Here is an 18507-nt window from a genome sequence, read left to right on the forward strand (position 1 = left end):
CACCTATCCCTTCTCTCCAGAGATGCTGCCTGACCTGCTGAGTTACTCTAGCACTTTGTGTCTATCTCCTGAACCAGTGCCCGGCCAGACCCACCTCCTGTAACCAGCCGCCCAATGCACGGACGTGCTCATCTTCATCGCTTTGCTGTGATTGCATGGAATCGGAGGACGGTGCACGATTGATGCAACCGGTTGTCCGTCAAACGCTTGTTCCTGCGCTGGGCCGCATCGCATTTTGGCGACTCTCGAGAGTAAAGTAGCAGGGGAGGGAGGGCCGGAGAACCCCCATCCTCGGCTCACAGCGCCCGGGGCACCTGTTCAAACACACCCGCCTCAGCGACCAGGGCTCCTTGAAGACTACTCAGGCAAACTGGCCAGAGTTCAGGGGGACTGGGTAAAAAGTACAGCCTCGGTGTCCCGGCTTCTGCCGTGCTGTTCAGGCACTCTGGCTCCAGTGACCATATCCCAGGAGGGCCGCCCTGGCTCTCCCACCGCTGTGTCTTGGGCGCAGAGTAACAACCCACTGGGCAACCCAGACTCGGCCAGCAGAGATGCTGGGCACTGCCCAGAAAGCGTGGCCGTGGTGCACAAGGATATCCCGAGTATTGCAGCCTCACTGACCAAACCCCAGGGGGGATGTTTGGACAGTCCAGCCTCCATCGGCAGCAACGATGGCCCAGATGGGAGGGTCTTGGTGAACAGCGACCGGGACATCAATTTGGACAGTCGAGTCTCGGGGATCATTGCCCAAGCCATTTCAGTGCCCAAGCCGATGGTCCAGGGAAACTGTCGGGGCAATCTGCCTTCTGTCAGCGTCATTCCCAGTGACTGCCACACTTCCTACCCGGATCGGGATTTGCGGAATGTATTAGTAAACAGTGTCCTAAATTTGGAGCGGTTGGAAGTTGACCTTTACAGGTAGGTTAGTCAGTGACTTTATTAGATTACCTTTGAAGTCCCACTTATTTCGGGAGCAATTCCCCAGTCACGCTGAGTGGAAAATGCTTGAACTCTTTTGAAAATTGCCTGTTGTTACAGACATTAATGGCACAGGTCCATGTAGCTAGGTCGTACTGAACGCCACGAGGATTGTTTTGTGTCCAAATTGTGAACACTTCCGAGTGAGGTACAAATGATTGGAGCATCTTTTTGTTTATATAGATTTGCTAGGAGAGCAATTAATCCTGGTGCCCATGCCAGCTGTTTGTCAAGTAATGCTGTCAGCCTCATTTGCATTTCCTTCGACGTCCTGCAAATGTTTTATTATCAAATAATTATCTTATTCGCTTTTGAAATCTACAAATGAATCTACAACTGTCAGTTTTAGGCAATGCTTACCACACTGTTGCAACTTGATTTTGTTTTCAGGAAAACTTTTCCTCATGTGACCTGTCAATCACTTTAAAGTTCTTATTGACTCTTCTTATTTATTATATTGAAACTGCAGGTAGATCAGGATTGTGGTTGTTATTGGGTTAGCAGCCAGAATTCTGGACCACCTGTCGAGAGAAGACTTTAAATCTCACTACAGCATTTGCGTTATTACAGTTAAAGAGTTAAAATGAAAATCTCAATTAAAATATTTGGTTATCTGCTATGCTTGGCCTATCTAGTCTATTTGTGACTTCTGTCCTCTTAATCTGGTTGAATCTTTAAAAATATGTTTTTAATTTTCTTCATCTTTTATCAAATCTCCTGTTAACTTTCTCTGCACCAAGCGCACACTCAGCGTCTCCAATCAATCCTGGAAATTGAAATTTCTCTTCCAACAGAACCATTCTCATAAACTTCTACACTCCAAAGAAGAAACATCTTTTTCCAAACGTCTTGCTAATTGGATGCAGCAGGTATTAATGGCTCAACAAATGTGGTCGAGTCATGAAGAGATGCATCGTAGAAATGGGCCACAGGTCTGTGCCTAACAGCATCCATGTATTTTTGCAATAATCCTACTGTAATCCATTTTATCCCCCCCCCCCCCTTATTCCCATCAAATCCCCCTATCAATCATCAGCACACTCCAGTGCCAATTTACAGCATGCTGCCGAAGCAGACATTGATTGTGCATCTGCTGTGTTCTACCTTACTATTGAACATTTTATACACACTGAGTTACTGAAGTACAACTGTCAGTATAAGGCATAGGAACATTTTATATTCACTTTTGGACCTTGTTCGGATCCAGCATTTTGATCATGTTGATTTTTTATATAATATTTAACATGGCCAATAATCAACTCCCACGAATGTTTGCTTAATAATATGTAAAGGTTCAAAGGTCAGTTTATTGTCACGTGTACCAATTAAGGTGCAGTGAAACTCGAATTACCATACAGCCATACTAAAAAAAAGTAAGAAGACACACAACCACATAAAAGTTAAGATAAACATCCATCACAGCATATTCCCCACATTCCTCACTGTGATGAAAGGCAATAAAGTCTAATCTTCCTCTGTATTCTCTCGTGGTCGGGGCGATCGAAGCTCCCACGTCGTGGCAGCCAAAGCTCCTGCAGCTTGGAGCTCTCGAAGTCGGTCTCTAACCAGGGACTGCGAACTCCACGATGTTAAAGTCCGTAGGCTCCCGTGGTTGGAGCTCCGAGGTCGACCCCACCAGGGATTGCCAGCTTCACGATGCTAAGTCTCGCAGGCTCCTGCAGTTGGGGATCCAGCAGAGGCCACCAGCTCCTCGATGTTAGGCCACAGTGCGGACGGAGATACAATACGGAAAAAAAATTGCATCTCCGTCGAGGTACGAGATTAGATTTGCTGAACACCTCCGCTGAGTCCGTCTCAACCAACCTGATCTCCCGGTGACTCAGTACTTCAACTCCCCATCCCATTCCCAATCTGACCTTTCTGTCCTGGGCCTCTTCCATTGTCAGAGTGAGGCCCAGTTCAAATTGGAGGAACAGCACCTCATATTTCGCTTGGGTAATTTACACCCCAACGGTATGAACGTTGACTTCTCTAACTTCAGGTAGTCCCTGCTTCCCCTCTCTATCCTCACCCGTCACCCGTTCCTTCTCTCCCGAGATGCTCTCTGACTCGCTGAGTTGCTCCAGCATTTTGTGTCTACCTTCAATTTAAACCAGCATCTGCAGGTTTTTTTTCCTGCACACCTTAGATTCTCCCTTGCCACCTAAACCACCCCCTCCCCAGGTACATTTTCCCGCAACTGCAGGAGATGCAACACCTGTCCCTTTAACTTCCCCCTCCACTCCATCCAAGGACCCAAACAGTCTTTCCAGGTGCGGCAGAGGTTCACTTGCACCTCTTCCAACCTCATCTACTCTATCCCTGTTCCAGGTGTCAACTTCTCTACATCGGCGAGACCAAGCACAGGCTCGGCGATCGTTTCGTTGAACACCTCCGCTCAGTCCGTCTTAACCAACCCGATCTCCCGATTGCTCAGCACTTCAACTCCCCCTCCCATTCCCAATCTGACCTTTCTGTCCTGGGCCTCCTCCATTGTCAGAGTGACGCCCAGCGCAATTGGAGGAACAGCACCTCTTATTTCACATGGGTAGTTTATGCCCCAGTGGTATGAACATTGACTTCTCTAACTTCAGGTAATCCCTGCTTCCCCTCTCTATCCCCTCCCCTTTCCCAATTCTCCCACTAGTCTTCCTGTCTCTGACTACATCCTATCTTTGTCCCTCCCCTGACATCAGTCTGAAGAAGAGTATAGACTCGAAACGTCACCCATTCCTTCTCTCCAGAGATGCTGCCTGTCCTGCTGAGTTACTCCAGCATTTTGTGTGTACCTTAACAATGTCAAACCCCAATTCACAGTAGTCTAGAAGTATTAGAAATCTCAGACCCAATTGTTTGTCCCCACAAATACATGTCCTCCCTGGGTTAGGAACCCCTCGCTTGTGGACATCCCATACATCTGAACATGCATTTGGGAGACAAACAGGTTAGATTTGCCTTTCGCTGCGGGACTGTAGGCATCTTCTGCTGGGTGGGAATGAGGCATTTCTGCATGCCTTCTCTCCCCACCCCATCTGAGATACAATAATCGAGGGCTGGGTCCAGCCAAGCAGAGCTGGGATCGAGGGGCAGACACATTTGCGCACATACTTCCTCAGTAAGACTGGCTGCTGTTCCGTTCCTGCTCGCTATCTTGTCATAACTATCTCTGTGATCCTCTCCCACACTTTGTTGTGGATTTACGAACCATTGGGATTATGACTAATTGTTAGGATTCGAACGTTGTCCTAACCTGGAGACTGCCTGTACTACGGAAATGAGTTGGCCAGTTACTGAAAGGTCGATATTTTCCAGAAATGGCTTTAGCCAAAGTTCATTAGATAACCAAACCCACCTCGGAGGGAAGAATAGGAGTGACTCTTTTTCCACATCCCTTCTGGATTAACTGTGCTCCCCACAGTCGAACACGTTGAAATTCACCATGTAGGATTAAGTACAATCACTGGATCATGGAAACTTTTGTTTTTTGTATTCCTCTGCCTTCTCCAGAAATTTAAACATGCCTATTTTCTAATTTGCCCCAAATCCAAAGAAGGATCAACAACTAGAAACATTAACTCTGTTTCCTCTTTACAGATGCTGCCTGACCAGCTGAGTTTTTTCCTGGAAAGTTTTAACCTAATATATGAACACACAATAAGATTACCAGCCACTGCATTATACCTTTCCATCATAGCATTTGTGAAGGAATGCATGCTTGCGGTGAACTATATAAGTGGTCTAATTTGTGCAGCAAGATGTGCAGTGAAATGAAAGTGGCAATGCCTGCAGATTGTGCTAAAACTACAAACTGAATAGAATTTTGTTTTTAAAAGACACAACACAAAAAATAAATTAATCCAGTAAATTAGTCCCTGGTGATATAAGAGTTAACGGTCCTGATGGCCTGTGGGAAGAAACTCCGTCTCATCCTATCTGTTTTCACAGCGTGACTGCCGAGGCGTTTACCTGACCGTAGCAGCTGGAACAGTCCGTTGCTGGGGTGGTAGGGGTCCCCCATAATGTTGCTGGCTCTGGATCTGCACCTCCTGATGTATAGGTCCTGCAGGGAATCCAATCAACAACTACAAATGAAATCAATTATTATGTATTTTGACTGTATTACATACAATGTTTTTCTTTTAGAGGAACGCATCACTGGATTCCAAGAGGCCGCATGTTATTTGGAGGGCAGATAGTAGGGCAGGCACTAGCAGCAGCTGCAATGTCTGTACCTGAAAACCTTTTTGTCCATTCGTTGCATTGTTACTTTGTACGAACAGGTAAGACACAAACCTATTGCCTTTCATTCCTCTGAAGTAGCTCTGAATGCTTGTGCTTTATGTTGCACAAGATATTTACAGCCATTGTTAGCTATATTCGATTGATCAATAAGACTAACATGTGGTCGGAAAGTTACTCAGGAGGATTTTGAGGGATAAGATTTACAGGTTTTTTGATAAGCAGGGGTTGATTAGGAATAGTCAGCATGGGAGTTCTACATGGGAGTTCGCGTCTCATGGATTTGATTGAATTCTTTGAAGAGGTATCCAAGAAGGTTGACGAGGGCTGGGGTATAGTTGTAGTCTACATGGACTTCAGCACGGTCTTTGAAAGGGCTCTGCATGGTAGGTTGCCCTGGAAGACTAGATCCACATCAACAATTTGTATGAGAATGTATAAGGCATGTAAAATCGGTGGTATCATAGACTGAGAAGATCATCCTGAAGAACTACACTGGGATCGTGATTATCTGGGCAAGTGGTTCCGAGGAATGGCTAATGGAGTTTAATTCTGATAAGTATGCAGTGGTACATTTTGGCAAGGCCAAACCAGGGCTAGATCTTCACAATGGATGTTAGGGCCCTGGGGGAGTGTGGAGAACAGAGGGATTGAGGAGCACAAGTGCACAGTTCCCTTAAAATGGTATAGCAGGTAGATACGTGGAGAAGAATGTTTTGGAATGTTTTCAGAAATACAACAGAAGTGTAAATATGGTAAGCTGGTGTCTGCCTGAAGTGAGTTTTATGAGTTGCTGGAGTTCAGTAATAATTGACATATGTTTTATGCATCCTAAAAGGTACTCCCATAGTGTCCTGATCTTTAAAATTCATTAATGGTCTTGTTACGATTCAAGCTTTATCGTTTTGGTGTACATTATTGATGTGATAGTAATATTTTGCCTTTTACGCTGATTGTTTATTACAAATTATGTTTCAGTATTGTGATTTGTTGCTACTTCAGGTGATCCCAGTGTGCCAGTTCTGTACCAAGTTGATCGTATTCGGGATGGTAAGAGCTTTTCTATCCATTCTGTGAAAGCCATCCAGCATGGACAATCGATCTTAATCTGCCAGGCCTCTTTCCATAAGAAAATCGAAAGTCCAATTCAGCACCAGTTTACCATGCCTGTTGTTCCTGCCCCTGAAAATTTATTAACTGAAGGAGAGCTAATTGAGAAATGCTTAAGGTACAGTAGTTAATTAGCATCAAGGTAAGGAGTATTCTTTATAGCTTCAACTCCATAAAAACATATGAAAAAAACAACAAGTAGGTTTTTCAGCCTCTTGAGCCTGTTCCACTATTCCGGAAGAACATGCCAGTGCAAACTTTGCTCCACGAACCTACATCTCTTAATATCTAAAAATCTAAACTTAATCTTGAACATACTTGGTGACTAAGCCAAGAAAATTCTCTTTACCTCAGTGTTGAATGGTGAATGTCTTATTTTGAGATTATGATGTTTTGTTCTAGACACCCCAGACGGGGAAACATTAATACCATATCTACATCATCGTCTTGTTAGAATTTTATATGTCTCAATGTAATAAACTCTCATCCTTCTAAACTAGAGACTATTGACTGAATTTACTTATTCTTTCACTGGAAAAACTTGCCATTTAGGAATCAATCTCATGCACCTTTGCTGCACTCTATGGCAACTATATCATTAGGTTGCGAGACCAGAACTGTACACAATATTTCAGGTGTGGCCCTATATAATTGGAGTAAGATATATTTACTCTTGAGTTTATATCTTCTTGCAATAGAGAAAATGCAAAACTTATCTTTCTCTATGCTTTCTCTGAGTGTTAAGTATATGGTTTGTATATAGGGGTAGTTGTGTTGCTCTGAACACCAATGCCTTTCAATCTGTCACAATTAAAACATTCTTCTTCTACATTTTTCAGTTGAAGTGATTGACTTCCAATTTTTCCATATTTTCAATTTGCCTTATCCTTGCCCAATAATTTAACCTACACTATATATATCCTCCTGAAACCACCTTGCGTTTTCGTCACAGCCTACAATACCATTGGCACTCAACTTGGTATTGTTTCAAAAGTTGGAAATGCTGTATTTAATTCCCTCATTTAATATCAGTTGTGAACAGGTGGAAACCCAGCATCAACCCCTGTGCCACCCTAATGTTCACAACCTCCAGAATAAAAAATATATTTTATTCTCTCTGAAAACCAATTCTCAATCTGCACCAATGAGTTATCCCCCTACACAATGCACTGATTTTGTTCAGTATTCTCTTGTGTGGCTTTTTATTGAAGGCCTCTTGAAAGTTGACAATTTTCAGAATTCAATTAACCTACAAACCTGCGCGACATTGGAATGCGGTTGGAAACCGAAGCACCCGGAGAAAACCCACGTGGGCACAGAGAGAACGTACAAACTCCTTACATACAGCACCCGTATTCAGAATCGAACCCCGGGTCTCTGGTGTTGTAAGCCAGCAACTCTACCGCTGCGCCACTGTGAATTCTTCATTACCATTGTTTTCACTAACACTAGTTATTTGAGCTCTTTGCGTACTCTGGATCTTTAATTCACTTCAATTTCTGGAAGTTCTCTGTTTTCTGTGAAAGGAGAAGAAGATATTTATACCATTTCCTATGCCCCATTATAATTTCTCCTCTGGCGGTGTGTAAAATATTCATTTTAACTTGAATTAGTACTTTCTCTTTTTACATCTCTTGTAGTCTGCTTTTACCTGTGATTGTGTTATGCCTCCCTATTCCTTATCAATACTGTGCCCCACATTTGCTGAATTCTAAAAATTTCCGTGACTACTCCTTATAGACAACATCTATGGCCTAACTTTCATTAACCTCCTTGGTTACCTCCTCAAAAACAACTCTTATCAAATTGGTGAGAGAATTTTCTCCTCACAAATCCCGTTTGGCCATCCCTAATTAGCCTCACCTTTCCAAATGAACATAAATCCTGTCCCTTAGAATTTTCTCTCGTAATTTCCTTATGACGGATGTAAGGCTAACCAACCTGGTTTATCCCTGATCCCCTTCTTAAATAAAAGAAGAACATTAGCTATCCTCCAGTACCTCATCTGTGGTTAATGAAAATACCCATCTCCTTCAGGGACTCGGCAATCTCCACCCTTGTTTTCCAAAGGATGGAAGATCTCCATCCTTTTCATTATGGGATGAACATCTAGTTCTGAGGCTTTATCGACTTTTATCTATTCCAAGATATCATAATATCCAACTACTTTTTCGTACTTAGTCTCGACTATCAACATACTCTTCCCAGAGTTCACTGATCTCCGCACCCTCCTTGATGAATACAGAAAGAGGTATTCATTTGGTCCCTCACCCACATCTCCTGGCAGCACACATAGATTTCCTCTTGTTCCGAATATCTTTGCAGAATGACTTGAGGTTCTCTTTAATCTTACCTGCCAAGGATATTTCATGACCTCTCTTGGTCTCCTAATATCCTCCTTAAATCTCTCCTACATGCTCGATATTCCTCAAGGGACTCACTAGATTGTGAGTGCCTTTATTTCACAAAATGCTGGAGTAACTCAGCAGGTCAGGCAGCATCTCAGGAGAGAAGGAATGGGTGACGTTTCGGGTCGAGACCCTTCTTCCCGAAACGTCACCCATTCCTTCTCTCCTGGGATGCTGCCTGACTTGTTGAGTTACTCCAGCATTTTGTGAAATAAATACCTTCAATTTGTACCAGCATCTGCAGTTATTTTCTTACACTACAGATTGTGAGTGCCCATCATTATGCCGGAACATGAAATCTTGACATTAGTTGGGGCTGGAAAATGTACCTAAGTAAAAGATCAGCTGTGATCAAGACTACTTCTGCTTCTGTTTCTCGTGCCAAGGCTGACAAATTATGGCTACGAAGAGAGACTGACTAGAATTTGGTTCTTCAGAATACAAAAGACGGAGTGAATAGAATTATGAGATACCTGAAAAGGGTGAGGAGGGATGATCTATTTCTATTAGCAGAGAAGGCAATAACTAAGTGATAGTGTAAATGTGTGGTTGAAGGTTGGCATATATTCAGTGAGCTGAAGGTTCTGTTCCCATGTATATGTCTCTATTTATGCCTTTGAACAACTTTCTGATATCACAGAGAAGGTACTACTGCTGAGTAACTTGTACATTGAATGATAAACCATTCATTGTGATTATTACATTTGCACATTATTGTTTGAAAGGAGTGCAAGCTTGATGTCTTCTGCTTCAAGTTTCATCATTTTGGAAGTGTGGCTGCATGTTTTCTTCTGTTTCTCTTTTAGAGATCTGGACTTAACAGAGAATTTTAGAGCGGGCCTGTCCAAAATATTAGCCGAAGATGTCCCAATTGAGATCAAACCCATTAATCCACTAGACGTTTGCAAGCGTGAATCTAAGGAGCCTCTACGGTGTTTCTGGGTCAGAGCTCGTGGCTACATAGGTAAGATTCACGACTTGCTTTAAGGTTTATTTCAATTTATGTTTTCCTGCTATTTATGCTAGATTTCTATGTGCTTCTGACAAAATATTCAGAAACTAAATCCCTCAAATGTTTGGCTGAAGTGCTAGATTAATTCATAAACAGTTGTAATTTTCAAATGTTTGAATAGAATAATGGCTTACTGCAAAATAATGAACTAAATAATCAGAAGAAAGATGTTCAATGTCTTATGGTGCATTTAATATCTTTACTAGAAAGTTGCAGTTTATACCTTAAGGCAGTGCTTTTTGGGGTGCCAGTACGTACGATTAATTAATATATATCACATGGCCAGAAAATGAAATAATGATGTTTCACTTTATGTAGGTGCTGGGATATTGATGAAATCTACTGTCACATAAAAAAGTTGTAAGTTGTTATCTCTTCCAGAGTGGAACTAGTAGGATGACAAAAACATCACATATCCATTCCGTCCACAAATACTGTCTGACCCACTGAGTTACTCCAGCACATTGTGTTTTGCTCAAAATTCCAGCATCTCCAGTTCATTGTGTTTCTAATAGCTGAATCTAGTTTGGCCTATATTGTCTGTTGGTAGTGCAATTATTTAGTCATGACAATAGCCTGCAAGTAAGTACGTTGAAGCTTTACCAAGTTTATGCTATTTGCAGTAGTTCTCCTGGCGTTCCCTTCTGCGCTCATTGAACTGTCTTGGTTCTCAGGTGAAGGATATGTGGACTTTGAGGTTATATTTTAACACTTATCATATGAAATGGTTATATTTTAAATACTCATCATATGATGTTTCCCCAATGTGAAAGCGGAACAGTGATGAACCACCATACCAATGCCATCGCAAATGGATGAATTTCCAAAATAACTGCTAAATTGGATTGTTTAAAGTTTATGTAGATGCAATCCGGTAATTATATCCTTCAGGACTCGATCAGCTTGGTCATGTTGACCAAGAGTCAGTGCTTGTGATGGGCATTGGACTTGATAAATTCAGTGCTTCATCTAGACACTGACCACAATACTGGTTCATCAGTTGAAGTGAAGGGGTGGGTAGTAGTCAGAAGGTGGTTCCCTAGCCCCCTGCCGACATGATGTCATGAGATGTTGGAGAGTGCAGAATCAATGTTGAGGTCTCTTTGCCGCACCTCCTGAATGTTCAATTCTGCTGCACCATCTCTGGAGGGACTGACCCGCTGAATTTGACATGACAGGAACCTTGATGGAATTGATAACATTAGCTGAATGAATGCATCAGCATGATAATTCTGGTTGATTACTGTGCCTTTGTTTCATCTAAATTTAATAACAAGATTACCATCAGCTGCTTCATCTAGGTTAGTTTTGTTTTAGCAGCCTGTTACAAATACAATGCTTGCCAGCCCACTTCCGGACAGTTAAAGGTCAAACCGATGTAGATTTGGAATTACAGTACGGCCAAATCAAGGAAAGATGGCAGACTTTTGTCCTTTGTCATTTTTCTCAGCTGACTATGAAATATCCCACAAAATAGTCAAAAGAATAGTCTTGGTAACTTAGTCAACATTCCTCCTGATCCAAAACTTCCAAAAGATGAATTGGTTGTTCCTGTCATTGCTGTATGTGGGACAAGTTAGTTAGCTTCTTTATCTAATTATTCATAGTGTGAAATCTGCTGATGTGAAAGATGCTAAATAAAAGTGAATCCTCTAATTTAATTTTCATATTGTTTAAATCACTACATTGAAATGGCAGCCTTCTGATTTGAAAATAATAAATATTTTTGTACAACTATTTTGAAGGTGAAGGGAACATGAAGCTGCATTGCTGTATTGCTGCATATATCTCTGACTACTCATTCCTGAAAACTGCATTACTGCCTCACGCCCAGTACAGGTTAAACTTCATGGCATCCCTGGACCACTCAATGTGGTTCCATGCTCCATTCCGATCGGATGAATGGATGTTATATGAATGCGAGAGTCCCTGGTCTGGTGAGTTTAAACATCTTGCTGTATTCTTCCACTTGCACAGAACTAGGCTTTGCATGTTTTATTTTTTAAGATTGATTAACATATCCATTGTAGAAGTATTTCACTGAGTGGCGAGTTCCTGCTTTGTACACTGTTCACTCACCGTTCACTCTTTGTAACAAGAGCAGAGAGACAGAGGGGTATAAGGTGAGGGTAGAAACAATAGGTAGCAAGGTGAAAAGTAAAAGTGGCAGGCAGACAAATCCAGGGCAAAAATCAAAAAGGACCACTTTGCAACATAATTATATAAGGGGCAAGAGTGTTATAAAAACAAGCCTGAAGGCTTTGTGTCTCAATGCAAGGAGTATTCAGAATAAGGTGGATGAATTAAATGTGGAGATTGTTGTTAATGATTATGATGTAGTTGGGATTACGGAGACGTGGCTCCAGGGTGACCAAGGCTGGGAGCTCAACATCCAGGGATATTCTATATTCAGGCGGGATAGACAGAAAGGAAAAGGAGGTGGGGTAGCGTTGCTGGTTAGACAGGAGATTAACGCAATGGAAAGGAAGGACATTAGCTCGGAGGATGTGGAATCGATATGGGTAGAGCTGCAAAACACTAAGGGGCAGAAAACGCTAGTGGGAGTTGTGTACAGACCACCTAACAGCAGTAGTGAGGTTGGGGATGGCATCAAGCAGGAAATTAGAAATGCATGCACCAAAGGTGCAGCAGTTATAATGGGTGACTTCAATCTACATATAGATTGGGTGAACCAAACTGGCAGGGATGCTGAGGAAGAGGATTTCTTGGAATGTTTGCGAGATGGTTTTCTAAACCAACATGTCGAGGAACCAACGAGAGAGCAGGCCATTCGAGACTGGGTAGTGAGTAATGAGGAAGGGTTAGTTAGCAGTCTTGTTGTGCGAGGCCCCTTGGGCAAGAGTGATCATAATATGGTGGAGTTCTTCATTAGGATGGAGAGTGACAAAGTCAATACAGAAACAAGTGTTCTGAACTTAAAGAAAGGTAACTTTGAGGGTATGAGGCGTGAATTGTCCAAGATAGACTGGCAATTGATGCTGAAAGTGTTGACGGTGGACATGCAATGGAAGGCATTTAAAGGTCGCATGGATGAACTACAACAAGTGTTCATCCCAGTTTGGCAAAAGAACAAACCAGGAAAGGTAGTGCATCCGTGGCTAACAAGGGAAATCAAGGATAGTATTAAAACAAAAGATGAAGCATACAGATTAGCCAGAAAAAGTAGCATACCAGAGGACTGGGAGAAATTCAGAGTCCAGCAGAGGAGGACAAAGGGCTTAATTAGGAAAGGGAAAATAGATTATGAGGGAAAACTGGCAAGGAACATAAAAACTGACTGCAAAAGCTTTTGTAGATATGTGAAGAGAAAAAGATTAGTTAAGACAAATGTAGGTCCCTTGCAGTCGGAAACAGGTGAATTGATCATAGTGAACAAGGAGATGGCAGACCAATTGAACAAATACTTTGGTTCTGTCTTCACTAAGGAAGACATAAACCGTCTGCCGGAAATAGCAGGGGACCGGGGGTCTAATGAGATGGAGGAACTGAGGGAAATCCAGGTTAGTCGGGAAGTGGTGTTAGGTCAATTAAATGGATTAAAGGCAGATAAATCCCCAGGGCCAGATAGGCTGCATCCCAGAGTGATTAAGGAAGTAGCCTCAGAAATAGTGGATGCATTAGTGATAATTTTTCAAAACTCTTTAGATTCTGGAGTAGTTCCTGAGGATTGGAGGGTAGCTAATGTAACCCCACTTTTTAAAAAGGGAGGGAGAGAGAAAACGGGGAATTATAGACCAGTTAGCCTAACATCGGTAGTGGGGAAAATGCTAGAGTCAGTTATTAAAGATGTGATAGCATCACATTTGGAAAGTGGTGAAATCATCGGACAAAGTCAGCATGGATTTACAAAAGGCAAATCATGTCTGACGAATCTTATAGAATTTTTCGAGGATGTAACTAGTAGAGTGGATAAGGGAGAACCAGTCGATGTGTTATATCTGGACTTTCAGAAGGCCTTCGACAAGGTCCCACATAGGAGATTGGTGTACAAACTTAAAGCACACGGTATTGAGGGTTCAGTGTTGAGGTGGATAGAAAATTGGTTGGCGGACAGGAAGCAAAGAGTAGGAATAAACGGGTCCTTTTCGGAATGGCAGGCAGTGACTAGTGGGGTACCGCAAGGCTCAGTGCTGGGACCCCAGTTATTTACAGTGTATATTAATGATTTGGACGAGGGAATTGAATGCAACATCTCTAAGTTTGCAGATGACACGAAGCTGGGTGGCAGTGTTAGCTGCGAGGAGGATGCTAGGAGGCTGCAGAGTGACTTGGATAGATTAGGCGAGTGGGCAAATGCATGGCAGATGCAATATAATGTGGATAAATGTGAGGTTATCCACTTTGGCGGCAAGAACAGGAAAGCAGAGTATTACCTGAATGGTGAACGATTAGGAGAAGGGGAGATGCAACGTGACCTGGGTGTCATGGTGCACCAGTCATTGAAAGCAAGCGTGCAGGTGCAGCAGGCAGTGAAGAAAGCGAATGGTATGTTGGCATTCATAGCAAGAGGATTTGAGTTTAGGAGCAGGGAGGTTCTACTGCAGTTGTACAGGGCCTTGGTGAGACCGCACATGGAGTATTGTGTGCAGTTTTGGTCTCTTAATCTGAGGAAAGACATTCTTGCCTTAGAGGGAGTACAGAGAAGGTTCACTAGATTGATCCCTGGGATGGCGGGACTTTCATATGAAGAAAGACTGGATAGACTAGGCTTGTATTCGCTGGAATTTAGAAGACTGAGGGGGGATCTTACAGAAACATATAAAATTCTTAAGGGGTTGGAGAGGCTAGATGTGGGAAGATTGTTCCCAATGTTGGGGGAGTCCAGAACCAGGGGTCACAGCTTAAGGATAAGGGGGAAGTCTTTTAGGACCGAGATGAGAAAACATTTCTTCACACAGAGAGTGGTGAGTCTGTGGAATTCTCTGCCACAGAAGGTAGTTGAGGCCAGTTCATTGGCTATATTTAAGAGGGAGTTAGATGTGGCCCTTTTTGCTAAAGGGATCAGGGGGTTTGGAGAGAAGGCAGGTACAGGTTACTGAGCTGGATGATCAGCCATGATCATATTGAATGGCGGTGCAGGCTCGAAGGGCCGAATGGCCTACTCCTGCACCTATTTTCTATGTTTCTATGTACCACTCACTCTGGTGAGTTCTTGCTCTCTGCCAAAGGGCAGCAGTAGAGTTGCTGCCTTACAGCGCTATAGACCCGGGTTCGATCCTGATTACGGGTGCTGTCTGTACGGAGTTTGTACTTTCTCCCCGTAACCGCATGGGTTTTCCTTGGGTGCTCCGGTGTCCTTCCACACTCCAAAAGCATACAAGTTTGTCCCTGATTGTGTAGCATAGTGCTAGTGTACAGGGATCACTGGTTGGCGCAGACACGGTGGACCGAAGCTGTTTCTGCACTGTATCTCTAAACTAAACTAAATCAATAACAAATCTGCTGAATGGAGACCAGACAAATTTCTTTGCCACATGATGGAATGTTCAATATTAATTTTCTTAGCCATTAATTGCATGGAGTAATCAGAAGTAGGTGCTTACCCATCTTATCCGAGGGTAGAGTATGTACCCTCATGGCATCTTCTCCAGCTTCTACCTTTGCAGGTATTATAATACAACATTTGTAATTACTCTCAGGGAGCTTTATCATTATTGACAACATTGGTGTTTACAACCCAAATGAGACATCTTTTAAAATGTAGAAAAGGTAGGTACATACATAGCTGCCACTAGCAAATGCATCTTTGGTCTCTTACCCATGTATACACATACTCATAAGCACACAGGCAGGCTAATGCATGGGAGCTCAGCTCCTTGCTTTCTACCCACTTGCTGGCTATGCTCATCTCCTGTCTATATACCTGGCATTATTCCTGGAAGCCGCCTCCAGTTGCACACTGGTCCGTGTTCCTTACCCTTAGGTCTGGGTACACATCTCGACGTGATTTCGAAGGATTGCCGAAGAGGAATCAGGGAAGGGTAAACGTGCTCTTGTAGCTCCTACACATGAATAAGGACGTTTGATTCATGTTTGAGCGTTTTCTAATGGGGTTTCCCAGATCCTGGAGAGGAAAAATAATGGGAGGGAGTAAGAATGACGGGCAGTACACTGGTGCAGCTGGTAGAGCTTCGACCTCACAGTGTCAGAGACTCTGCTTCGATCCTGACCTCGAGTGCTGCCTGTGTGAAGTTTGCATGGACTCCCTGTGACCACGTGGACCAAGGACGTGCGGGATTATAGGTTATTTGGCCTCTATAAATTGCCCCTAGTGTGTCGGGAGTGGATAACATAGAACTGGTGTGAACGGGTAATGATCAGTGTGGACGCGTTGGGTCAAAAGGACTGTTTCCTTGCCGTATCTCTAAAACTAATACTAAAATAAAGTTCAAGATTAGTTTTGCAGTGCTCATTTTCTTTAAAGGTCTTAGGCTTTTTGCTCATGATTTTTTTTACTGTCCTTTAGGTGGATGCAGAGGTCTGGTACAGGGTCGCCTCTGGAAACAAAATGGAGTTTTAGCTGTTTCATGTGCTCAAGAGGGAGTCTTTTATGTGAAACCAAATCCTGCTGGAAGCAAGCTGTGATGAAAACCTCTATTTTCCTGAACGTGTTCATTGATTAATTTTAGTATTAAGTATTGTAATTAGTCAAGTAGCATAATAACTATTGTAAAATGAAAAATATTACACCCTGGAAAATTAACTGTTGTAATTTACAATGCTTACAATTATAATTGAATATGCCAATCCAATGTTGTAATACTTCTGCTGGCAGGGATGTCTGGAACCAGGGGTCAGGGACTCAGAATAAGGAGCCAGTCTTTCAATGATTCAAGGTGCTATATTGTCACATGTGCAAAACGATTTGGCGCCATTTCCAAATTCCGGTCCATGCACTATGTCTTTTGAGACTGAGATAGTATTTCTCCATTCACTCTTTGACCAAACCGAGTGCAGGGTGAAACATTAAACACACTGCTTTGCACACCCATGCTCAGTCTGCAGGAGTGACCTGAGCCTCCAGTTGCCTGCCACTTTAATTCACCATCTCACTGCCATTCTAATCTCTCGGTGACTGCTTGCATTGTTGCAATGCCTGATACAAGCTTGAGGAACAATCATGTTTCAGCCTGCAGGACTTTGTCTAATTCCTCAACATTAAATAACTTGTTCTTTATTTCTGTTTGTATTAAGACTGGCCATTTTTGCTTGCCATCTCTTTTTTCCTTTCATTTAGGTGGATGCAGAGGTTTGGCATGTCGCAGTAGGCCAGATCGTACAACTGTACAAAAACGTTACAATATTAGCAACACATTACAGATAAAGAATCTTAATTGCTGATTAATTTACTCCATCAGAGAACTTCCCTTTGTCCCGCCCATTGCCCTCCCCATCTTCTCTGCTACCAAGAATAATTTGTTACTCATAAACAAAAAACAAAGTTGGAAGAAGGCTCCTTACCCAAAATGTCACTTATCCATTTCCTCCACAGATGCTGCTGGGTTTTGCCATCATTTAATGTTTTTTACTTCACTGCAGCAGTTTATTTAAACTGATTATTACATCAAAGGATGAGAATGCATTCCACTTTTCATGACAGCACTGGACTGGAATCACTGTACACACCATTCTGAATCACTGCCTGACAACAAACTGCCAGCGTGAGAACAAGAGGCTACTTGTGAATTGGCTGCTTGGCAATGATGACACTGGGTGAGAGCAACAATTTCCCACCAGGGGGCAAACCAGTAAGATCATAAAACAAAGGAGCAGATTTAGGCCATTCAGCCCATCGAATCTGCTCCATACATTCGATCATGTCTGAAATTATATGGTCATGGTAGAGGATAACCACCTGGCCATCACAAATCCATGAACTGCATCCACTCTGAAACTGACTGGTGATCAATAATTATTGAACCGGATCTGGTTGGATACCTTGCGGTGAGCTTGATCAGTGAACTACCACTGATTCTTCCACTCCCCCACCAGTGCAAGCTACGAGACAGAATATATACCATAGGAAATAATGGGAAGCTACATTCAGTTTACCAAAGATTTCTTAGAGGAACGTAACTCCGAGAAGAGACCTGATAAGAATTTTTGCTCGAGGATTCTTTTGGGAAAACAGCAAAAATGTTGAATCTGGAAATTTAATGTATTGTGACTTGGGTCACTAAATCATTTGGCCATTGTCTGGAGAGGAGCAAAGAACCTCAATGCAAGATTTTTTTCTTGGAAAACTGCAGCTTTGATTATTTTAGTGGTTTGTGGTATTGTAAATGATCGCTACAATGCACTGAAACATGATTCTAATTTAACATTCAGCTGGTTTGTGACAGTTTTGTTGTCTGTCAGTTTAGAACAATATCTACTTTCTACACAAACGATGTGCAAAGAGTGAGTAAGATGTATACAAAATTAAATGGCACTTCGTTCATTCTTGGACCCAAGAGCATTGCTGCTGTTTTAGTGTTATGTGCTACCAACACATCACGTGTGTCACCAGGGGGGAAAGAACTTTGGACCACTGCTACACGCCGTTCAGGAAAGGCTACAAGGCCGTTTCTCTCCCTCCTTTTGGGAAATCTGACCACGCTGCCATTTTCCTGCTGCCGGAGTACAAACAACGGATAGTACGGGAAGCGACAGTGACGAGGGACGTAAAGCGGTGGGCTGACCATTCAGAGGCCATGCTGCAGGATGCACTGAGCGAAGTCGACTGGAACATGTTCCAAG

At 42.8% G+C, this 18507-nt stretch overlaps 1 protein-coding gene across 1 annotated transcript; it reads left to right on the forward strand.

Moving 5' to 3' along the window:
- The first annotated feature begins 182 nt into the window (after positions 1-182).
- acot8 (acyl-CoA thioesterase 8) lies at positions 183-18369 on the forward strand. Its single transcript, XM_078418938.1, has 6 exons — positions 183-918; positions 5122-5258; positions 6220-6445; positions 9542-9699; positions 11493-11684; positions 16235-18369. Exons 1-6 carry the CDS (start codon positions 773-775, stop codon positions 16351-16353), a joined length of 978 nt encoding a protein of 325 aa, XP_078275064.1. The 5' UTR covers positions 183-772; the 3' UTR covers positions 16354-18369.
- The last annotated feature ends 138 nt before the right edge of the window (positions 18370-18507 follow it).

Source organism: Rhinoraja longicauda, chromosome 22, assembly GCF_053455715.1.
Source record: "Rhinoraja longicauda isolate Sanriku21f chromosome 22, sRhiLon1.1, whole genome shotgun sequence".
NCBI classification, from domain to species: Eukaryota; Metazoa; Chordata; class Chondrichthyes; order Rajiformes; family Arhynchobatidae; genus Rhinoraja; species Rhinoraja longicauda.

Bases quoted from the DNA above. Each gene is read 5' to 3' on its own strand.
- acot8 (XM_078418938.1), top strand. From the start codon at position 773: ATGGTCCAGGGAAACTGTCGGGGCAATCTGCCTTCTGTCAGCGTCATT. The intron at 919-5,121 runs GTAGGTTAGTCA...TTTTTCTTTTAG, and splicing joins TTGGAAGTTGACCTTTACAG to AGGAACGCATCACTGGATTC. The intron at 11,685-16,234 runs GTGAGTTTAAAC...ACTGTCCTTTAG, and splicing joins ATGCGAGAGTCCCTGGTCTG to GTGGATGCAGAGGTCTGGTA.